General features: G+C 43.2%; 2 protein-coding genes across 2 annotated transcripts; both read right to left on the bottom strand.

The window, feature by feature from the left end:
- Positions 1-87: 87 nt before the first annotated feature.
- Positions 88-3,389, bottom strand: LOC125546568 (uncharacterized; the record flags this gene model as incomplete). The annotated part of the gene is made up of 7 exons (XM_087514693.1): positions 88-135; positions 436-548; positions 724-814; positions 892-1,029; positions 1,106-1,193; positions 3,039-3,136; positions 3,228-3,389. Coding segments are annotated over 7 exons (738 nt in total), but the record flags the coding sequence as incomplete, so codon positions are not given.
- An 11,272-nt stretch (positions 3,390-14,661) lies between these two features.
- Positions 14,662-23,374, bottom strand: LOC125547815 (uncharacterized). The gene is made up of 9 exons (XM_048711579.1): positions 23,316-23,374; positions 23,115-23,224; positions 17,802-17,920; positions 17,613-17,710; positions 15,680-15,767; positions 15,466-15,603; positions 15,298-15,388; positions 15,010-15,122; positions 14,662-14,709 (listed from the first exon to the last, which is right to left on the bottom strand). Exons 1-9 carry the CDS (start codon positions 23,372-23,374, stop codon positions 14,662-14,664), a joined length of 864 nt encoding a protein of 287 aa, XP_048567536.1.
- Positions 23,375-24,945: the final 1,571 nt, after the last annotated feature.

Below are 24,945 nucleotides of genomic sequence, written 5' to 3'. Positions count from 1 at the left end.
TATCGTGAGAAGATAAAAGAATTTTTTTTCTAAATTACACGATCATCAACACCACATATGTTACTGAAGGCGCCGTGCTTGGGTGAATCACATCTGCATCCTTAGCCTGATATTCCTGTTTTCGTCTTGTTCCACCTGTGGCGGAAAAGGCGAGAAATAAATTATACTCCAGCAGGAATTGTGCTGCTCATTCAGAGTTAACCCACGGAAAAATGAATTGTTTTTGAAAAAAAAAGCTAATATGATGCCCCGGATGCAGATATTAGCTTACAGCAATGTAAATAAAGAGAAAAGCACAATACTGATTACACACTTTTACTTGTTGGATACCAGATATGTGACAAAACAATTGGATGTGTTTGATTTTATATATGATTTTCGGCAACACAGTGTATCCTGACATCAAGAATATTAATACTGAAACAAGTGATTTACCTCGGTGATTACTTTCGTAGACTTGCGACCAATCTTTGACCTTATATCGAAGCCCGATCTCTTGGGCATCTTTGTTAATGGCTCATCCAGGCCATCATCTTCATCTCCATCATCTGCAATCATTTTTTTTTGGAGATTAGATTTGTAGTTGGCACTACTATGCCGAATAACCATTTTGTCCAAGTCAGAACATTATCTAGTGAACAGAGAACAACAAGAAGTATCTTCGGCTCCTCACAAGTCAGAGCATTCTACAACATGCCCAGTAGAAACAAGGGAAGTGTTTACCATCTTCTCCACCGAAGCCTTCAAAGTCTTCCATGTCTTCCATTTCATCCATCTCGATATCAGCACCTTCAACATACTCTATCTCACCTTCCTGTTTATATGGGAAAGCTTGTGAGCAGTGACAACATAACAAAGTTAGCTTAACTATCATAATCGGTCTGCGCTTACTTCTTCCTCTTCTATCTCAGGAGCCAGTTCATCCTTTTCCATGTCAAGGATAGTATCAAACTGCTTGAGGGGGACATTATGAATTTCACCACCATAAACACCTTTCCTCAGACGCTCTATTAGTTCTCTTTCAATACTCTGACCGATAGCAGGAAGATGTTAGAACATTGCAATGTATAACACATAAGTGATGGTGATTATCCGAAAAAATAACCTTCTCTAGTTGAGCAGCCTTTTCAGCTTTCTCTAATCTTTGGAGATCGCGCTGAGTCTTCCTCCTGGGGACGGTCATTATCTTCTCTCTAGCAGAGCAGGAAAGTATGTTTAGCAACTTTTTTATGTGTCAGAAGTTAACAGTATAAGTATGTACTACCTCTGTAAACTAATAGAAGACCTTTTAGATCACTACTTACTGATCTAAAAGGTTTTCTATTAGTGTACAGAGGGAGTACATCAACGATATGAATCAGCATGTAACTGAACCCGGTTACAAGTTAATTGCACGAATGTCATATCATAAGTCTCAAGTCATCACTAGTCGTTTTGAATATAGGTTTTTTTCGCACTGTCAAAAAAGGGTTTGTAGTCGCCATAATACCATTAGTAATTTGAATATGGAAAACATATGATTTGAAGACGTTTTGGCTTTAGTATTCCTGAGCTATGCAGCCCAAAGCGCCTGATTGGTTGAGGAAGCAGCTTGAGGGGGAAAAGCATGGACTGGAGGTGCTGTGCGGCACTCATCACCAAATATGACTTCTAGACCTAAGAAATTGGAACAGCAGAACAAATAAGCTGCAAGGCAAACAGTGTTGTGGTCCCATTCGCTACACAGACCATATGGGCATTTCTCTTTCTTTTCGGTCCTCTTAGTGCATGTTCTGACTTTAGTAGGACACTATTCTTCACATGGGCAACCCCTAAGCGTGTAACGAATAAAATAGTCGCCAGGCAAAAACACTGGATAGTTAAGAGACTTAGAGCATTTGCACGAAACTATGGATAAATGGAACCTGGACGACTCTTCTGCTTCTGGTCGGTGCTCATGGCCAATGCAGTCCAGCTGAGCCACCCAACAGCACGTACCATCCCGCACGTCTACAGCCTAGATTTGGTCCAGCTAGGTTCTAGACCAAAGGATTTGACAAGATAACGTTGGATTAGGCCAGATCCACATGATGAAGCACTAAAGTGATGCACAGGCGCAGGCTAGTTGCCAGAGCTGGAAAGGTGTCCTCTAACTGAGGTTAAACCAACATCTGCTCGCAACTGACGCTTGCCAAAGTGGGTGCACTCATGCGCACAATAGCAATTCCAATAATAGCGATACCCACAGCACTAATGAATCAACAAGCTACAGCTTGGTCAGCAAGAGGTCACCTGTTCAGTGTCTTGTACGTTACAAAGAATGGAGAGGAAAGCAGTAAAAAAGGCCGGTCAATCCACAAAAACCTACTCCCTCCGATTCAAATTAACTGACGCTGATTTAGTACAAAGTTAGTACAACTTTGTACTAGACCACAGCATCAATTATCATGGATTGGAGGGAGTACTATTTTATAGGCTGTTGACAGAATAAACCATTGGAAATAATACAAGGGTAAACCTTAACAAAGAGGATCGACTGGTAAGTTTGTGGCCTGAACTTGTTACCATGGTTTTCACTTTCAGTGAGACTTCGATGAAATTCACTGAATTTCAGTAGACACTGAAATATTTAGCTTTTGGCCAAAATATTTCAGCCATTTTAGTGGTACACAGGAATTCAAATATTTTACCTTTTTTCAATCAAATATTTAATTTAATTCAAGTGAATATTCCGGCCCATTGGCCGAAATGCAAACTGAAATTCACTGAATTTCGGTACTTTCGGTTGGTGCTGATTCTTTTCTGAAACTGAAATGAAAAACCATGCTTGTAACAACTTTAGCATAACCAATCAGCCTTGCCATACGATCATTTCTGGTGATCCTAATTTATTTCCTCTATTATGATCTCAAATGTATTTTCGTTTTTACATTCTACCATATAAGAAAAACAAATGGAACAGTACCATCAACTTATACAATCAGATTACACCCAGAATTCAGGAGCAGATAACTGTCAAGAAACAATATGTTGTGCCTACTAAAACCAGTAGTGCTTACCTCACTTTAAGTTGAAGTCTCCTCATCCTTATGCGATACTGAGTCATTTTTGTCAGGCGTTGTTTGATCTTGTGCACAAGTAGCTCCGGCCAATGTTCCTACATAATGATAAAAAGGGATGGCATAAGGCTAACTAGACTCACGTTGAGATGAAGTGACAAAGCACAGCAGCTAGCTAGATATGCATACGAGATGTTTTTTGATGACTTCCATTGCTTGCTCATAATTCCTGGGTAGTTTGACTCTCTCCCATAATTTGTTTGGCAGATGGGCTCTTTCCGCAGTTTTCATGTATAAGTAGAAAATACCTGCATGACCGGTCAAAGTAGAAAGAAGGACAGCATCAACAAAAGTTTACGATGATAAGCATAGTTCGGGACGAAAAAGAACAAAGAGCACAATGAGTAAAGCACGCGGACCACGATATTATAATCAGTGGCAAGCTGAAGCATCCAATATTAAAGTCACTCATTCTAGCCTCTGCGGATCACAACGACTACTGCTCGCAAAACAGCACTGCTTTGACATCACACAGCCAGCTGATCATGCATGGAAGAGATAACTGCTTCAATCAAGTTTGTAACGTCCAAGGCACAAAATTATTATTTCAAAACTTGTTTTCTGAATCATGTAATGATGATGACTCTTTAATGGCCCATAGAACTCAAGCTTTGCTGAATTCTAGTTCTACTGTTGTACAGCATTTTTTGGTATTCATATAGCACATGCTTCAATCTTACACCTTACTTATTCCATCAATTTATGTGACTCGGAGAACACTTACTTACTTGTTCTCCTATAACAGAATTTACCATGTCACTGTGCAAAGCAAAGGCAGTGGAGAGAGCTTACTAGAAATTTGTGGTGGAAGGAGAAAACAGAAATATCACCGGGCTGTCCTTTTTTTAAGGGGAAACAGAAATATATCGACTACACAAGAAATGGGAGTCAATAGCTGGTGGCAATTATCTGACGGAGGGTGGAGAAGTGAGGCGGTCACAGAATCACAGTAGCGCTGGTCATAGATTAGATTTTCGGCCGAAACAACAATTTTGAGCCGAATTCCGGCCATCTCGCTTGGGCCCATCATATATCCCTTTCGATCAATTTTTCTGGCCCAACTTTGAAATTTCTGGCCCGGCCTAACTTCTACAGCGTTGTCGCCCTAACCCTAAAGTTTTCATCTTTCCTCGGTCCTCCTGTGTGCCGGGTCGCCGCTACACTGGTCACATCACACCGAACGCAGCTTCTCCAGCCGTCTGACCAAGTCTATCTCCTCTACGGCTCCATGCACTACTAGGAAAAACCTTATACATAGAGGCTTATCAATAGTGCTTGTTAGAAAGACGTGCGACTGATACTTAGCAGTGGCACATGCTAGGGTTGTGACCGTCCGCACTTAGCAGTAGCGCGTGCTTGCTGTTATGGCCAGCCCAGGCCTAGCTGCACGTCCCCTCTTAGGAGTAGCGCGGGTCTTGGACTGGCGCTACAGCTAATGACATTAGCAGTACCGTTGGGCCGCGACCCGCGCTACTACTAAGCCCATGTTATCATCGTCCTCCCCCGCCTGACCTCTTAGTCTCCCTCCTCACTCTCCATCTCCACTCTCTCTCCCACCCTTGTCGGCCCGCCCCCGCACTACTCCGGCCGCCCTCCCCCGTGGCCGCCCTACCCATGCGCGGCTTCCCTCCCCCGGCGCCGGCCCTCCCCAATGCGTGGCCACCCTCCCCCGTGCCTGCCACCTCCATCCCCTTTGTCGGCCCAGGCTGCCTACCGTGAGTACCTCCTTCTCCTCTATGAATGTGGTGGATGAATTAGCAAATGCAATACGTTCAGATTTTTTTACTAATTTTGCTCATATATATGAACCCTAGGTGTTCATATATATGAGCCCACTTCATCATTAGAGCACTAAATAGTTTTTTAGTACAATAGTATGTATATATATGTAACCCTAGGTGTTCATATATATGAACCCACTACTAGTAGAAAGCTTATAGATAAATGGGTGAATGAAATTAGGTTTTTTTTGTAATGCTTTGATAGATAGATGGATAAAACTAGGTTTTTTAGTAATGCTTTGGATATATAGATGGATGGATGGATAGCTGTTAGGGTTAGTAATACAATTTTTTAGTAAAAAAACTAGTTTTACAAATTTTTAGTAAATGTAGGTCTTTTGAATCAGCATAATAATGTTTAGTTGATAGCTTATAGGGTTTCACTAAGTCCTAAAATTAGGATAATAATGTTTTTTGTTTATATTTTGTTTTTGCAGAAATTAAGTAGCCCCTGCATCATCCCCGTTGTCGTCCCCGTCACCGACCCCCTCCGACCTTGAGGTGAGAGCAGCCAAATCCCCATGTCGTTGAAGTCGATGATGATGTAGATGTTTTCATAGATGTAGTAGTAGTATATGAGTAAGGAAGCCACTAACTTGTCACATGAGTTCATCGATTGCCTCCTCCACTGGACTAATTTTCTTAAAGTCCATCCCATGTGCGACCAAGTACTCCTGCTTTAATATTCTGCTTCAATACTTCTGTTTCATTAATGCTTTTGAAAAATTTCGACGAAATGGATGCATATATGCATTTTGCAGGGAACACCTCCGAGTGACCTATGTTTTGCTGGAATGTTGATTCATTTCCGTTCTGGAAAATTTTAGGCATTCGATATGTCCTATTTTAGCAAAGGTCATGCTATATTTTTCTGTGAATTTTGGCATGACTTGTGCTACAATGTGTGGAAATATCGAGTGGCCCGGATTCTCTAGAAATATAATTAAACGACATTACGGGTTGACTTTAAGTCTGTTGGAGCTCCATACATGACAGTCACAAAACTAGTGAGGGAATGTCCACCATATATGAGAAAGGAAGAGGAATATCGACCGTTGTCGTGGGGGTAGCTTCTTCTTCATGCCAAGGTGCTAGACATTTTGGTGTAACTCACTTTGGAATGATAGGAGGAGCTACCATCACCAACAATCGCAAAATGTCAAAGAGGAAGAATCCTGACTGTTGTCATGGGGGTCAATTCTCCTTCATTCCCGTGTGCTAGACATTTTGGTGTAATGCACTCGGGGACGAAGGGAGGAGTGACCATTACCGATGGTCGAATATATACACCACGTGAGCTGAGAGTTTTCAAGAAAAGACTCGACAGGCCGATAGTCAACCCGTGATGAATAATAATGATCTAATTTAGTTCTTGTACTACATATATTAAATTTTAGAAGTTTAATCTTTGAACTATGACCATAGAAAATGTCTGACGATGACGATAGGATCCTGGAGTGTGATTACTGTGGCAACGACTGGGGTCTATGCTGCACGCCTCACCTTTGAGACGGTAGGCGCTTTAGTATTAAGCTCGAGAGACCTTCTTTCTTGAAACAGTACGCAACAACGACAAGTCTTTTTTTGTAATTAAGCATGACTTCTACTTCTTCAACGTGTAATTTCTGTCTTTTACAATTTGACTAGTGCATTCCATGTCATGCAAGACGGCTATGTCTTGGAGAAGCTAAATTTTGAAGATCATGAGAACATGGAGACAAAGAGAGTTCACCTCAGGACCCATCATGGTTATACTTTTGCCGCAAATCTATACAATGCGGTGAACTACTCCTACATTGGTTGCTCAAATTGGGAAGCACTGTGCAACGCATATGGTTTTCACGAGGGTATGCATGTCACCTTCGATCTTGGTGATCCTGAAGATGACATTGACGAAGATAATGTCGATGAAGATAATATCGACGAAGCTAATATCGACATTTGGGTCCTTGTTGATACGCTCCCACTTCTACCTCTATGTGATTTTCTCAAGCTATTTTTATGTAATTTATATTGTTTATAGGGAACTAGTTGATAGCTTATATATTTCCTTGACAGCTTATTTAAATTCTTCAAAAAATGCTTAGAAAATAGTAGACAGAACCTACTACACTGATGACTCTGAATTAACTTATGAGGAGAAAGATCATCTTTGTGTGCAAGAATTATGAAACTCCTCCACATTATGGTCAATACGTGCCACTTGTCCATGTGTTGAACTACACCAACATCCATAGAAATGGCATGGTAAGATTTTCTATTATTATGACACCAATGCATCTTTTCCATACATTCTTCTAAAGCTAAACTACATTGCTAACTACGTTACTATTATGCTCTTCAACAGAAAATCCCAAAGAATTGTGTGCCTCATCTGATGGATACGAAAAGTCACATGGATGTTGTTAGCTTGCCGACAAGTCCGCCTACAGGTCATCGCTGTTCATACAAATTTTTGACTGGTGTTCTTCATTGAATATATATATATATATATATATTGGAGTTTTTCTATGTCCTCAACAACATTCACTTATTGTTAGTTCTTCAAGTTGATTTTTCCTCTAAGTGAATGTGATCAGACCCGTTCCCCCTCTATACTAAACTCAACCCAGTCTGTTCACAAGTTCTTCATGTGTGTTCTATTTGAAACCCGTTCGAAGTCTTCACTGTGTCCTTGACAGCTGAAGAATTTGCGAACGAAACTTTAAAGATTTTCATGTCCGAATTTTTGGATGTTGTCGCTCAAACCATTCTGCTTCCCACGATGTATTAAACTACTCACCGGCGATCCCCCATGATCTCCACCTCTCTGTACATGGGTGACATATGTCGTTAGTATAGTGAGAGTCAGGGGCATGTTCGTCCAAAATCTTCGGACAAGTAGTTTTTCACCGCGGCTATAAAAACCCCTTCCCTTCCTCGGACCTCATTTACTCCACTCGACCTGAATCTCGCTCGAGCTCTCAGACATAGCGCCATCACCAAACTCCATCATCGCCGGTGAGGAAGAGCTTCACTGCCTCGTCGCTGCCGTACTCGCGCCGACCGCGGAAATCTTTACTCCGCCGCCACCATAGCTGTCTCCCGCCGCCAAGTTAGGGCATGGGAGATCTGAACAGACGAACTTCTCCATCTCCACTCCCAGTTTTTTGTGTTCTTCGACAAGGGTAATTAAAATCTAATTTGACTACCCTACTTTGTTTCTTATGATCTCCCCAAAATCCTCAAAAGATGTTTATTCTTCAACTTCCCACTCCTTAAACACCTGAATACTTATATTCCTTGATTTCTCTAAGCTATGTTTTTCTTCATGATTCCTCATTTGTATGGATTTTCTAATCTATACAACTCTGGAACCTAATACAAGAACGCTTAGCGAAATTCCTCAAGACTGTTAAATTCCTAAAAATTGATTCTTTTGAAAAATTTATGAGAACGCGTATGACCTCTCCAAATTCTTCGCACATATACTTTGTTCACAGGTACAAATGTCCACTGCTGAATCATTAGGTTCTCATCAACTAACTCATTTGTAGCATTCTGATACGTCTCCAACGTATCTATAATTTTTGGTTGTTCCATGCTGTTATCATTCTTGGATGTTTTACAATCATTTTACAATTATTTTATACCATTTTTTGGGACTAACCTATTGACATAGTGCCCAGTGCCAGTTGCTGTTTTCTGCTTGTTTTTTACATCACAGGAAACCAATATCAAACAGAGTCCAAATGCAACGAAACTTTTTGTGGATTTTCTCTAGACCAGAAGACACCTGTTGGGCCAAGAAAGTACCTGAGGGGAGATCCGAGGGGAGCACAACCCACCACGGCACGCCCAGGTCGATTGTGCCCACCTCGGTGGCCTCCCGCACCGCCTCTTTGCTCTATAAATACTCCAATATTCTAGAAACCCTAGGAGAGTCGACGAGAATCAATTCTAGCTGCCGCAAGTTCCAGAACCACCAGATCCAATCTAGACACCATCACGGAGGGTTCATCATATTCATTGGTGCCTCCCCGATGATGCGTGAGTACTTCATTGTAGACCTACGGGTCCGTAATTAGTAGCTAGATGGCTTCCTCTCTCTCTTTTGATTCTCAAGACAATGGTCTCTTGGAGATCTATTTGATGTAACTCTTTTTGCGGTGTGTTTGTTGGGATCCGATGAACTTTGAGTTTATGATCAGATCTATGTTTTTACCCATGAAAGTTATTTGAGTCTTTTTATCTCTTATATGCATGATTACTTATAGCCTCGTATTTCTTCTTCAAATCTTTTGTTTAGTTAGGCCAACTAGATCGATTTTTCTTGCCATGGGAAGAGGTGCTTTGTGATGGGTTCGATCTTACGGTGCTTGATCCGAGTGACAGAAGGGGAACCGACACGTATGTATCGTTGCTATCAAGAATAACAAGATGGGGTCTATTTCTACATAAATATATATTGTCTACATCATGTCATCGTTCTTATTGCATTACTCCGTTTCTCCATGAACTCAATACACTAGATGCATGCTGGATAGCGGTCCATGTGTGGAGTAATAGTAGTAGATGCAGGCAGGAGTCGGTCTACTAATCTTGGACGTGATGCCTATATAATGATCATTGCCTGGATATCATCATGATTATTTGAAGTTCAATCAATTTCCCAACAGTAGTTTGTTTACCCACCATATTCTATTTTTCTCAAGAGAATCCACTATTGAAATCTACGGCCCCCGGGTCTCTTCTTTATTATATTTGCCTTCGCGATCTATTTTTATTTGCTTTTATTTTCAGATCTATTAATCCAAAAATACCTTGTTGCAATTTTTATTTATTTATTTATTTTATCTCGCGTTCCCGCGAAAACTATTTATCCAATCTACTACAATTTTACCTATCTTTTTACCCGTGAGGGATTGACAACCCCTCTCTTACGTCGGGTTGCAAGAATTTTGTTCTTTGTGTGCAGGAGCTGTTTACGTGGTGTTGCGTGTTTCTCCTACTGGTTCGATAACCTTGATCTCATCACTGAGGAAAATACCTACAGTAGTTATGCTGCATCATCCCTTCCTCTTTGGGGAAATACCGACGTAGTTCAAGCTACATCAAAAGGAATTTCTGGCGTCGTTCCCTGTGATTCATGGCGCTCTCCACTTTGGAGTTTGTAGCGGATATTTTATCCGCATCCTCTGTTGGAGGAGCATCTCGCGGGTGCCCCGTGTTAGCTTCCGCCTCTGTGTCCGGCCCTGGAGCCCGGCTAGTAGAGGCGTGATTGGCGACCTCCCCGAATATAGTCCGGCGAGCGCTTTTCCTTCATCGAAGCATGGGTGTTATTACGTCTTAAAATATGATAATCACGGAGTGAGGTTTGGTATAATACCTCTGTACCAACGTCTTCGTCCGGACCGCCTTCCTTTTCAGCCTGCCCAGCTTCGGCGCCCCTTGTTGGTAATTCGCCACGGGCTCAACATGGTGTCCCGAGGACCTTCCCTGTAAAACACCGTACAGATATGGTAGGTGAAGGGCGCAAAAAAGGGATACTTCTCGAAGGTTGGGACTCTGGTCTCACTTACCTGCGAGGCAGGGAGTAGCCCAGGATAGTCGGCTATAATAGCCACAATGGCCTCATCGCAGCTTAATTGATAGAATATCCTGTCAATCAGCTCCACAAATATGTCCGGATCCTCTTTAAGGCAGGGGTTGATGGACCGTTCATGATCCTCTGGTTGTGGAGGTGGGCTATTGATCTCCCTTACCGCCTTGCGCAGCTCTTGCGATGAACCGGCAAGATAAAATAATTATTGCAAAAATGCGGAAAGGATGGGTATAAAAAGCGGCGGCTTACCCAGCTCGGAGGGTTGTACATGGAGAATCCGTCCCATGGCTTGATGCGGAGGAACTCCTCTTCCTCTCCCTTGAACAAACCGGACAGAATTTTTGCTAGAGCAGCAACTGAGTCCGGCCCCTTACGACCGTAGCGGGTGGCATCATCTTCCTCGTTGAAGTGCCACATGGAGTGGCCTCGATATTGAAGTGGCTGCACCCCCCGCATAATGCATATTGACATAACCTCGGTTACGGTCAGTCCTGATTGAGCCAACACCTTTATCCGGCCCATCAGGTAAGAAACGTCTCTATCATCTTCCTCCTGAGGGCTCCGTGGTCGCCAACTTAGGCACTTCTTCAAAGGGGCATTATCAAACTCAGGAAGGCTAATCCGAATAGGATCCAGGAGGGGGACGTCTTCCATATAAAACCACTCTGAAGGCCAGTCTTCGGGCGTCTTCTTCGGGGTACCGGATAGGTATCCGGTCCCGGCGATGCGCCATATTTCGGCCCCGCCCACTTGATATATTGACCCCCTCTGAGTACGGGGCACAAGGCAGAATAGCTTCTTCCACAACGCGAAGTGAGCTTCGCAGCCCAGAAACAGCTCGCAAAGGGCCACATAACCAGCGATGTGTAATATGGAGACAGGGGTGAGATTATGCAACTGGAGGCCGTAAAACTCCAGGAGCCCTCGGAGGAACGGATGGATCGGAAATCCAAGTCCCCTTAATAAATAAGGAACGAGGCATACCCGCTCCCCCTTGGAGGGGTTCGAAAAGCTCTCCGCCTGCTCCCCGCCATTGTAGGTGGCAAGCCCGGCTCGAACAGGGACCATATATGCTGGAGGGAGAAATCCCTGGGTCTGTAACCCCACTAATTGACTATGCGGGACGGAACACTTCTTCCAATCTCCGGGCTTAGGGCTACGGGAGCGAGATGAGGAGCTGCGCTGGCCGGCCATGTTGGAATGGATTTTTTCGGGCGCGCTCCGATGAATGCTCGCTGAGGGAGGATGGTGTGATTTGGATCTGAGAATCCCCATATCTTTAAATAAGCAGTTTGTTCACATAGCTGGGGTGGTAAATGTAAAAACGCCCTGGCCTCTTGCATTCGTTCGACACGTGGGAGATGGCCATTATTGGACATGGAAGCCAAGAAGCGCAACATTATGAGAAGTCGGACACTATTTAACAGTTATTCGGAATTTGGAGAAGAACCCGCCTTGCAATGCCGAAGACAATCTGCGCGTCGGACTCATCGTCATTGAAGCCTGGTTCGGGGGCTACTGAGGGAGTCCTGGATTAGGGGGTATCTGGACAGCCGGATTATATCGTTTGGCCGGACTGTTGGACTATGAAGATACAAGATTGAAGACTTCGTCTCGTGTCCGGATGTGACTCTTCTTGGCGTGGAAGGCAAGCTTGGCGATACGGATATGTAAATCTCCTCCCTTGTAACCGACTCTGTGTAACCCTAGCCCCCTCCGGTGTCTATATAAACCGGAGGGTTTAGTCCGTAGGACAACAACAACAATCATACCATAGGCTAGCTTCTAGGGTTTAGCCTCTACGATCTCGTGATAGATCAACTCTTGTACTACTCATATCATCAAGATCAATCAAGCAGGAAGTAGGGTATTACCTCCATCGAGAGGGCCCGAACCTGGGTAAACATCGTGTCCCCTGCCTCCTGTTACCATCCGCCTTAGACGCACAGTTCGGGACCCCCTACCCGAGATCCGCCGGTTTTGACATCGACACAGGTATTGAAGCAATGATTAAATCAGTGGCACAGGCTATCCCAACCTATATCATGGGGGTGTTCAAGCTACCGGTCTCGGTGTGTGACAATCTCACAAGATTGGTGAGGATCTTTTTGTGGGGTTCTAGAGATGGCAAGAGGAAGACCCACTAGAAAGCATGGGAGAAAATTATAGAGCCAAAGGGAAGAGGAGGTCTTGGCTTTCGTGACTTCCGTATCTTTAATCAAGCATTGTTAGCTCGTCAAGCATGGCGTTTACTAACAAAACCTGATTCGCTCTGTGCCATGTTGCTGAAGGCAAGATATTATCCTAATGGGTCTCTAGTGGACACTCTTTTTGCAGGCAATGCTTCTCCTACATGGCACGCAGTTCAGCATGGGCTGGAGTTGCTCAAGCAAGGACTAATCTGGCGTGTTGGGAATGGAGAGCAAGTGCGTATTTGGCGCGGTCCTTGGCTGCCACGACTGCCGTCGTACAAGCCCATTACGGCGAGGGGCACATGTCGCTTGCACCGAGCTAGTGAGCTGTTGGATGACAATGGATGGTGGATCCCGGAGCTTGTCCACTGGCAATTTCATGCAATTGATGCTGCATGTATACTCAAGATCAAAGCGTCCCAGCGGCGTCAAGAGGACGTCTTGGCTTGGGCACCTGATCCACGAGGCATCTTCTCCGTCTGAAGCACGTATCGTCTCGCCATCGACACCATGTGTGCCGCGAGCAGGGCACCGGACGGCACTCGTGCCGTCTGGAAGGCAGTGTGGGGGTGCCCTGCCCCACCAAAGGTACGCGTCTTTGCATGGCGTCTAATCACAAATTCACTTGCAATGATGGAGTACAAGGCTAAGAGAAAACTTGAGGTCTCTAACTTATGTGTTTTATGTGGCATGGAATCCGAGGATACATTCCATGCAATGTGCAGGTGCCCGCTAGCCCGTATGTTGTGAGAAGAAATTGCGGCAACCATCAGCATACCACGCCTCGACGACATTTGTCAACTCCGGTACTGAATGGGCATTGCTACTCCTGAATGAATGCCCAGAAGAGCAGCGACTACCGGTTCTCATGACCTTTTGGCGCAACTGGCATGTACGTAACGAGATTGTTCATCACAAACCAGCTCCAACCATTGAAGCATCACCCAGATTCTTATGTAGCTACATCAATAGCCTCCAGTGCATTGAGCAGCATTCCCATGGTGACATCTCTAAAGGAAAAATGGTGGTTCTCCAAGGACCTCAGAGGAGACATACCAGTGCGGCCCCATGGCCTGCCTCTTGTACATGACCACCTGAGAAGTGGACGAAGCCTCCTGATGGCTGGTCTGTTATCAAGTCATAATCATGAATTACTGAACCTGTCTTCTGGAACTGGTGTTTTCGACAGACAAAGGATCGATGTGTTTATTGAAACGTCGGTAGTTCTTCGTACACCACTTGTTTTCCATGCACGAAAATTGCAAGCTTAGCTATGCAAAGTTGGTTCCCACACAATAACCATCATGAGCTGCCATCCGAAATCATAGAGTTGAAGGTTTCAAACAGTGTATGCCTGCTCTCTACATGAGGATGGAGTGTGGAAATAAACCAAGCTCTGAATGGATCATACAAAAGGGTTTACTCGTAGTTGTAACCATAGGGAATCAAAGTACTGGCTACTCTTGGGTGTACTACACCCAAGTTTGCCCAAAAAAATGATATCAAACAAAGTCCAAAATCTGAAATTTTGCCACATTAAACAATATCGAATGTTTGAGGTTCAGGAAAAATTCGTTCAAAAATAACATCCAAGGAGCTCTAACAAAAATATATATATATATCACTGCTGAAAGTTTTGTGCACCAACAAATAAAAAAACCTTTGTTCTGTGATCGTACCGCGGGTACATTGAAGTCCAGTGACTAGAGCAAAAACAAGTTATTTAAATAGAGTAACCTCTCTAATGGATTTTACTCTTGTGAATTAATCACACAACTTGACGTTAACAGCGTACATCCGCTGTAACTTTGCAAAAACCTGGTTCGGGTCAGAGAGAGACTGAATACTGTTCAGTTAGTACAATTCATGCCAGTTTCCATGTTCTCAGCAAAATAAACCATCATACAAACTCAACAGATTATCGTGAGAAGATAAAAGAATTTTTTTTCTAAATTACACGATCATCAACACCACATATGTTACTGAAGGCGCCGTGCTTGGGTGAATCACATTTGCATCCTTAGCCTGATATTCCTGTTTTCGTCTTGTTCCACCTGTGGCGGAAAAGGCGAGAAATAAATTATACTCCAGCAGGAATTGTGCTGCTCATTCAGAGTTAACCCACGGAAAAATGAATTGTTTTTGAAAAAAAAAGCTAATATGATGCCCCGGATGCAGATATTAGCTTACAGCAATGTAAATAAAGAGAAAAGCACAATACTGATTACACACTTTTACTTGTTGGATACCAGATATGTGACAAAACAATTGGATGTGTTTGATTTTATATATGATTTTCGGCAACACAGTGTATCCTGACATCACGAATATTAATACTGAAACAAGTGATTTACCTCGGTGATTACTTTCGTAGACTTGCGACCAATCTTTGACCTTATATCGAAGCCCGATCTCTTGGGCATCTTTGTTAATGGCTCATCCAGGCCATCATCTTCATCTCCATCATCTGCAATCATTTTTTTTTGGAGATTAGATTTGTAGTTGGCACTACTATGCCGAATAACCATTTTGTCCAAGTCAGAACATTATCTAGTGAACAGAGAACAACAAGAAGTATCTTCGGCTCCTCACAAGTCAGAGCATTCTACAACATGCCCAGTAGAAACAAGGGAAGTGTTTACCATCTTCTCCACCGAAGCCTTCAAAGTCTTCCATGTCTTCCATTTCATCCATCTCGATATCAGCACCTTCAACATACTCTATCTCACCTTCCTGTTTATATGGGAAAGCTTGTGAGCAGTGACAACATAACAAAGTTAGCTTAACTATCATAATCGGTCTGCGCTTACTTCTTCCTCTTCTATCTCAGGAGCCAGTTCATCCTTTTCCATGTCAAGGATAGTATCAAACTGCTTGAGGGGGACATTATGAATTTCACCACCATAAACACCTTTCCTCAGACGCTCTATTAGTTCTCTTTCAATACTCTGACCGATAGCAGGAAGATGTTAGAACATTGCAATGTATAACACATAAGTGATGGTGATTATCCGAAAAAATAACCTTCTCTAGTTGAGCAGCCTTTTCAGCTTTCTCTAATCTTTGGAGATCGCGCTGAGTCTTCCTCCTGGGGACGGTCATTATCTTCTCTCTAGCAGAGCAGGAAAGTATGTTTAGCAACTTTTTTATGTGTCAGAAGTTAACAGTATAAGTATGTACTACCTCTGTAAACTAATAGAAGACCTTTTAGATCACTACTTACTGATCTAAAAGGTTTTCTATTAGTGTACAGAGGGAGTACATCAACGATATGAATCAGCATGTAACTGAACCCGGTTACAAGTTAATTGCACGAATGTCATATCATAAGTCTCAAGTCATCACTAGTCGTTTTGAATATAGGTTTTTTTCGCACTGTCAAAAAAGGGTTTGTAGTCGCCATAATACCATTAGTAATTTGAATATGGAAAACATATGATTTGAAGACGTTTTGGCTTTAGTATTCCTGAGCTATGCAGCCCAAAGCGCCTGATTGGTTGAGGAAGCAGCTTGAGGGGGAAAAGCATGGACTGGAGGTGCTGTGCGGCACTCATCACCAAATATGACTTCTAGACCTAAGAAATTGGAACAGCAGAACAAATAAGCTGCAAGGCAAACAGTGTTGTGGTCCCATTCGCTACACAGACCATATGGGCATTTCTCTTTCTTTTCGGTCCTCTTAGTGCATGTTCTGACTTTAGTAGGACACTATTCTTCACATGGGCAACCCCTAAGCGTGTAACGAATAAAATAGTCGCCAGGCAAAAACACTGGATAGTTAAGAGACTTAGAGCATTTGCACGAAACTATGGATAAATGGAACCTGGACGACTCTTCTGCTTCTGGTCGGTGCTCATGGCCAATGCAGTCCAGCTGAGCCACCCAACAGCACGTACCATCCCGCACGTCTACAGCCTAGATTTGGTCCAGCTAGGTTCTAGACCAAAGGATTTGACAAGATAACGTTGGATTAGGCCAGATCCACATGATGAAGCACTAAAGTGATGCACAGGCGCAGGCTAGTTGCCAGAGCTGGAAAGGTGTCCTCTAACTGAGGTTAAACCAACATCTGCTCGCAACTGACGCTTGCCAAAGTGGGTGCACTCATGCGCACAATAGCAATTCCAATAATAGCGATACCCACAGCACTAATGAATCAACAAGCTACAGCTTGGTCAGCAAGAGGTCACCTGTTCAGTGTCTTGTACGTTACAAAGAATGGAGAGGAAAGCAGTAAAAAAGGCCGGTCAATCCACAAAAACCTACTCCCTCCGATTCAAATTAACTGACGCTGATTTAGTACAAAGTTAGTACAACTTTGTACTAGACCACAGCATCAATTATCATGGATTGGAGGGAGTACTATTTTATAGGCTGTTGACAGAATAAACCATTGGAAATAATACAAGGGTAAACCTTAACAAAGAGGATCGACTGGTAAGTTTGTGGCCTGAACTTGTTACCATGGTTTTCACTTTCAGTGAGACTTCGATGAAATTCACTGAATTTCAGTAGACACTGAAATATTTAGCTTTTGGCCAAAATATTTCAGCCATTTTAGTGGTACACAGGAATTCAAATATTTTACCTTTTTTCAATCAAATATTTAATTTAATTCAAGTGAATATTCCGGCCCATTGGCCGAAATGCAAACTGAAATTCACTGAATTTCGGTACTTTCGGTTGGTGCTGATTCTTTTCTGAAACTGAAATGAAAAACCATGCTTGTAACAACTTTAGCATAACCAATCAGCCTTGCCATACGATCATTTCTGGTGATCCTAATTTATTTCCTCTATTATGATCTCAAATGTATTTTCGTTTTTACATTCTACCATATAAGAAAAACAAATGGAACAGTACCATCAACTTATACAATCAGATTACACCCAGAATTCAGGAGCAGATAACTGTCAAGAAACAATATGTTGTGCCTACTAAAACCAGTAGTGCTTACCTCACTTTAAGTTGAAGTCTCCTCATCCTTATGCGATACTGAGTCATTTTTGTCAGGCGTTGTTTGATCTTGTGCACAAGTAGCTCCGGCCAATGTTCCTACATAATGATAAAAAGGGATGGCATAAGGCTAACTAGACTCACGTTGAGATGAAGTGACAAAGCACAGCAGCTAGCTAGATATGCATACGAGATGTTTTTTGATGACTTCCATTGCTTGCTCATAATTCCTGGGTAGTTTGACTCTCTCCCATAATTTGTTTGGCAGATGGGCTCTTTCCGCAGTTTTCATGTATAAGTAGAAAATACCTGCATGACCGGTCAAAGTAGAAAGAAGGACAGCATCAACAAAAGTTTACGATGATAAGCATAGTTCGGGACGAAAAAGAACAAAGAGCACAATGAGTAAAGCACGCGGACCACGATATTATAATCAGTGGCAAGCTGAAGCATCCAATATTAAAGTCACTCATTCTAGCCTCTGCGGATCACAACGACTACTGCTCGCAAAACAGCACTGCTTTGACATCACACAGCCAGCTGATCATGCATGGAAGAGATAACTGCTTCAATCAAGTTTGTAACGTCCAAGGCACAAAATTATTATTTCAAAACTTGTTTTCTGAATCATGTAATGATGATGACTCTTTAATGGCCCATAGAACTCAAGCTTTGCTGAATTCTAGTTCTACTGTTGTACAGCATTTTTTGGTATTCATATAGCACATGCTTCAATCTTACACCTTACTTATTCCATCAATTTATGTGACTCGGAGAACACTTACTTACTTGTTCTCCTATAACAGAATTTACCATGTCACTGTGCAAAGCAAAGGCAGTGGAGAGAGCTTACTAGAAATTTGTGGTGGAAGGAGAAAACAGAAATATCACCGGGCTGTCCTTTTTTTAAGGGGAAACAGAAATATATCGACTACACAAGAAATGGGAGTCAATAGCTGGTGGCAATTATCTGACGGAGGGTGGAGAAGTGAGGCGGTCACAGAATCACAGTAGCGCTGGTCATAGATTAGATTTTCGGCCGAAACAACAATTTTGAGCCGAATTCCGGCCATCTCGCTTGGGCCCATCATATATCCCTTTCGATCAATTTTTCTGGCCCAACTTTGAAATTTCTGGCCCGGCCTAACTTCTACAGCGTTGTCGCCCTAACCCTAAAGTTTTCATCTTTCCTCGGTCCTCCTGTGTGCCGGGTCGCCGCTACACTGGTCACATCACACCGAACGCAGCTTCTCCAGCCGTCTGACCAAGTCTATCTCCTCTACGGCTCCATGCACTACTAGGAAAAACCTTATACATAGAGGCTTATCAATAGTGCTTGTTAGAAAGACGTGCGACTGATACTTAGCAGTGGCACATGCTAGGGTTGTGACCGTCCGCACTTAGCAGTAGCGCGTGCTTGCTGTTATGGCCAGCCCAGGCCTAGCTGCACGTCCCCTCTTAGGAGTAGCGCGGGTCTTGGACCGGCGCTACAGCTAATGACATTAGCAGTACCGTTGGGCCGCGACCCGCGCTACTACTAAGCCCATGTTATCATCGTCCTCCCCCGCCTGACCTCTTAGTCTCCCTCCTCACTCTCCATCTCCACTCTCTCTCCCACCCTTGTCGGCCCGCCCCCGCACTACTCCGGCCGCCCTCCCCCGTGGCCGCCCTACCCATGCGCGGCTTCCCTCCCCCGGCGCCGGCCCTCCCCAATGCGTGGCCACCCTCCCCCGTGCCTGCCACCTCCATCCCCTTTGTCGGCCCAGGCTGCCTACCGTGAGTACCTCCTTCTCCTCTATGAATGTGGTGGATGAATTAGCAAATGCAATACGTTCAGATTTTTTTACTAATTTTGCTCATATATATGAACCCTAGGTGTTCATATATATGAGCCCACTTCATCATTAGAGCACTAAATAGTTTTTTAGTACAATAGTATGTATATATATGTAACCCTAGGTGTTCATATATATGAACCCACTACTAGTAGAAAGCTTATAGATAAATGGGTGAATGAAATTAGGTTTTTTTTGTAATGCTTGGATAGATAGATGGATAAAACTAGGTTTTTTAGTAATGCTTTGGATATATAGATGGATGGATGGATAGCTGTTAGGGTTAGTAATACAATTTTTTAGTAAAAAAACTAGTTTTACAAATTTTTAGTAAATGTAGGTCTTTTGAATCAGCATAATAATGTTTAGTTGATAGCTTATAGGGTTTCACTAAGTCCTAAAATTAGGGTAATAATGTTTTTTGTTTATATTTTGTTTTTGCAGAAATTAAGTAGCCCCTGCATCATCCCCGTTGTCGTCCCCGTCACCGACCCCCTCCGATCTTGAGGTGAGAGCAGCCAAATCCCCATGTCGTTGAAGTCGATGATGATGTAGATGTTTTCATAGATGTAGTAGTAGTATATGAGTAAGGAAGCCACTAACTTGTCACATGAGTTCATCGATTGCCTCCTCCACTGGACTAATTTTCTTAAAGTCCATCCCATGTGCGACCAAGTACTCCTGCTTTAATATTCTGCTTCAATACTTCTGTTTCATTAATGCTTTTGAAAAATTTCGACGAAATGGATGCATATATGCATTTTGCAGGGAACACCTCCGAGTGACCTATGTTTTGCTGGAATGTTGATTCATTTCCGTTCCGGAAAATTTCAGGCATTCGATATGTCCTATTTTAGCAAAGGTCATGCTATATTTTTCTGTGAATTTTGGCATGACTTGTGCTACAATGTGTGGAAATATCGAGTGGCCCGGATTCTCTAGAAATATAATTAAACGACATTACGGGTTGACTTTAAGTCTGTTGGAGCTCCATACATGACAGTCACAAAACTAGTGAGGGAATGTCCACCATATATGAGAAAGGAAGAGGAATATCGACCGTTGTCGTGGGGGTAGCTTCTTCTTCATGCCAAGGTGCTAGACATTTTGGTGTAACTCACTTTGGAATGATAGGAGGAGCTACCATCACCAACAATCGCAAAATGTCAAAGAGGAAGAATCCTGACTGTTGTCATGGGGGTCAATTCTCCTTCATTCCCGTGTGCTAGACATTTTGGTGTAATGCACTCGGGGATGAAGGGAGGAGTGACCATCACCGACGGTCGAATATATACACCACGTGAGCTGAGAGTTTTCAAGAAAAGACTCGACAGGCCGATAGTCAACCCGTGATGAATAATAATGATCTAGTTTAGTTCTTGTACTACATATATTAAATTTTAGAAGTTTAATCTTTGAACTATGACCATAGAAAATGTCTGACGATGACGATAGGATCCTGGAGTGCGATTACTGTGGCAACGACTGGGGTCTATGCTGCACGCCTCACCTTTGAGACGGTAGGCGCTTTAGTATTAAGCTCGAGAGACCTTCTTTCTTGAAACAGTACGCAACGACGACAAGTCTTTTTTTGTAATTAAGCATGACTTCTACTTTTTCAACGTGTAATTTCTGTCTTTTACAATTCGACTAGTGCATTCCATGTCATGCAAGACGGCTATGTCTTGGAGAAGCTAAATTTTGAAGATCATGAGAACATGGAGACAAAGAGAGTTCACCTCAGGACCCATCATGGTTATACTTTTGCCGCAAATCTATACAATGCGGTGAACTACTCCTACATTGGTTGCTCAAATTGGGAAGCACTGTGCAAGGCATATGGTTTTCACGAGGGTATGCATGTCACCTTCGATCTTGGTGATCCTGAAGATGACATTGACGAAGATAATGTCGATGAAGATAATATCGACAAAGCTAATATCGACATTTGGGTCCTTGTTGATACGCTCCCACTTCTACCTCTATGTGATTTTCTCAAGCTATTTTTATGTAATTTATATTGTTTATAGGGAACTAGTTGATAGCTTATATATTTCCTTGACAGCTTATTTAAATTCTTCAAAAAATGCTTAGAAAATAGTAGACAGAACCTACTACACTGATGACTCTGAATTAACTTATGAGGAGAAAGATCATCTTTGTGTGCAAGAATTATGAAACTCCTCCACATTATGGTCAATACGTGCCACTTGTCCATGTGTTGAACTACACCAACATCCATAGAAATGGCATGGTAAGATTTTCTATTATTATGGCACCAATGCATCCAGCTGAAATTTGCAGTTGTTTTGCTGTTGAAATATACTATGTTGCTGCTGAAATGATATCATTGTTGCTACTAATTATCTTATGTTTGCTGCCTCCGAAATATACTATGTATGTTGTTTAAATCTGCTAAAATACACTCTATATAGCTGTTGAACCATCTACTATTTTTTTTGTTGAAATTTGCTCTAGTTATGCTGCTAAAATGTGCTTGTTTTGCTATTCAAATGTTATTCTTTGTCGCCATTATGTTTGTTTAAATATTTTTATTTTCTCGTGGGTTCCCCGTGGGTTCCCCGAACCCCGATGGGTTTAGGGGACGGGCGGAAAACTAACCCCGCACACGGTGATGGGGACGGGGACGGGTTTGCGATTTTCTCGTGGGGATGGGTTTCGGAAGGCAAAACCCGATGGGTTTCGTCCCCGTTGCCATCTGGATGCATGGAAGAGATAACTGCTTCAATCGAGTTTGTAACGTCCAAGGCACAAAATTATTATTTCAAAACTTGTTTTCTGAATCATGTAATGATGATGACTCTTTAATGGCCCATAGAACTCAAGCTTTGCTGAATTCTAGTTCTACTGTTGTACAGCATTTTTTGGTATTCATATAGCACATGCTTCAATCTTACACCTTACTTATTCCATCAATTTATGTGACTCGGAGAACACTTACTTACTTGTTCTCCTATAACAGAATTTACCATGTCACTGTGCAAAGCAAAGGCAGTGGAGAGAGCTTACTGGAAATTTGTGGTGGAAGGGGAAAACAGAAATATCACCGGGCTGTCCTTTTTTTTAAGGGGAAACAGAAATATATCAACTACACAAGTATCTATTGTGATACGGGGCCACCTAACGAGCACATTCATTTTTCATCTGGTGGTGCTCAAAGATGCATGTTTCTTAACACTATTTGTTATAAAAAAATATCGCTTGCTGGGGGAGCAGCTTTTTAATTCCAAGTGTTCTGTAAATTGTTCTTAGACACTACAGATTGTACTGCTTCTGTCTGCCTGAGGTTTGCAGACCGAGACAAAAATATAATACTCCCACCGATACATATTAATCATAGTTTTAAATAGCCGGCTATAGTTCCGCTATAGCCCGCTATAGCCTTTTCAGCAAGGTGCCGCTAAATTGTCGCCTTCACAAATAGCCCGTTATAGCCCGCTTTAGCCCGCTATAGCTGATTTGGAGGCTGGCCGCTATTTTCCATAGCCTGTTATTTAAAACATTGATATTAATTGACGCTGACACGTACAAATTGCAATTGGCTGCCATATGGAAGAGTGTGATGCTTGGTTGTACGGCCGTTCAATTGGATCAAAATCGGTGGTTAAAAGGAGAGGAGGGTGCTGTGTAGTGTAGTAAGCAATCACCGTCGTGGTCCCGGATGGTGGCGTAGCGGCTGTTGGCGAACGGGCAGGAGCTCCGGTTGCATATGCCCGTGGCGTTGTAGGGGTTCCTGCAGAATAGCCCCGTCTCGATCCTGCGGAAACCAGCCAGGTTTTCATCATCACAGAGAAGGCCGAAGATGACGGGGAGGAACGAAGTGCCAGAGGAGGGTGTCGCTGACGTACTTGGCCATGAAGCTGCAGTGGTTGTGGCGGAGGCAGTGCCATATCACCTCGTCGCTCATCTTGACAGCGATGTTTCAGCAAGACACAAAGACGGCAGAGGGGAGTCAGGGGCGCGGAGGCCGGTGGAGAGGTGGGAGCGGCGCGGCGGCGGTCTGGTGGAGGGTATAGCGAGCGTGGCAGGGAGAGGGGGGCGGCGGTCGTGGCCTGGTGGCGGTGGCGCAGTCAGGGACGGGAGGAGAGGGGAAATTTTAGATGGGGTTTAGGGCTTTCTTAAGTTTTTTTTTCCGAGCCACAGCTGAGACGAGATAGCCGTAATAGAGCCCAAGAAGACTCTGAGGCTTGACGAGGAGAGTCCACGCAGGCCCAGTCTATATTTATTTTGTTTTTACTAGCAAAAGAGCATTTACTCAACAACAACAACAACAACAAAAACTAGCAAAAGAGAGCCTGTGCGTTGCAACAACAAAAAAAGCACACGGCCCAACCCAAGAACCATGACTCAAGACCTTGATAGGTTCACGTTCTTTATTTCAACACATGACATCCCATCTGTGTTCCCACTTATCCTTCTTTCCACACTCGCCGATGGTGGTCTCGGTGCTCGCACAATCACAATGCAGCACACGGATCCAACCTTGTAGTCACAATTATAGCCTTGCGGCAGCGATGTCCTCGCCTTGCAACATCACACGTTTCGGTTTGCAGCGTCACAAGTGTGGCTTTGCGGCAGTGACGTCCGCGCCCGGCCTCACTAGTACATAATAGTGGATTGAAGACTGTTTTGGTACATGCACTAAAGCGGTTCCCCCGCCTCAAAACCTTTATCGCTAATGATCATAGCATTTGGAGACTGTTTCAGAACCACCTCGATTACTCTAAGCACGGCATGAGGTTTCCGATGTATACCCGCTTCGAATTCTTTACATCCCACAATTGTTAGAACCTAAATATGTAGATAGATGCATGGATATCGCAATCATCCAACTGAATGGTAGTGACTGGAAGAGACGGTCAATTGCTATCTGGAGTGTGCAACCTAATTCATTTGATTGTAATTGTGATGAATAGTTATTAGCACAAACGTTGCCAGTTGATGTGCAAAGGCTATTGGTTATTCCGTTTACGATGCATGAATAAATGGAAAATATTATTGCCTAGAGTTTTACCATTATGGATTCCTTCTTAGTCCGTTCGGCTTATCATGCAGACTGGAATCACCAAGCCATAAGGCGACGAGGGAGAACGGAGTTGGGATGGCTGCAGTTAACTATTCTTGGAAATATGTTTGAAACTTGTAATGTCCAGCAAAACTCAAAATTTCCATTTGAAGAACTTTACAGTGAACAATGCCTTGCCAGGCTACACTTGCGGACAGACACATCAAAGTCTGCAATGCCCTGACTCTAGCCTTGATGCAGAAAATGTAAAACGCCTATTTCTTGAATGTGCAAAGACGGGAGAAGTTTGGCCATTGATGGGAATGGATGGCATCATCACATGGTCCTATTTGATTGATCTTCTAGCACATCTTCTGAACATGCCAATGATGAAGTAATTGTGATGGGCCATGGTAAATTCCGAGAGTCTGTTGCAATCACTACTAGGTACATGTGGTGGAAGACATAAGTTA

This window comes from Triticum urartu, chromosome 3A (genome assembly GCF_056163025.1).
Source record: "Triticum urartu cultivar PI428250 chromosome 3A, HENAU_Tu73, whole genome shotgun sequence".
NCBI classification, from domain to species: Eukaryota; Viridiplantae; Streptophyta; class Magnoliopsida; order Poales; family Poaceae; genus Triticum; species Triticum urartu.
The sequence above is the reverse complement of the archived record's forward strand: the minus strand, read 5'-3'. Positions and strand labels throughout refer to the sequence as shown.

Excerpts from the sequence above, each read along its gene's own strand:
- LOC125547815 (XM_048711579.1), bottom strand. The coding sequence starts at position 23,374 with ATGAGCGACGAGGTGATATGGCACTGCCTCCGCCACAACCACTGCAGC. Across the intron at positions 15,768-17,612 it reads AGACTTCAACTTAAAGTGAG|AGAGAAGATAATGACCGTCC; the intron begins GTAAGCACTACT and ends CTGCTCTGCTAG. Across the intron at positions 15,389-15,465 it reads CTGAGATAGAAGAGGAAGAA|GAAGGTGAGATAGAGTATGT; the intron begins GTAAGCGCAGAC and ends CCATATAAACAG.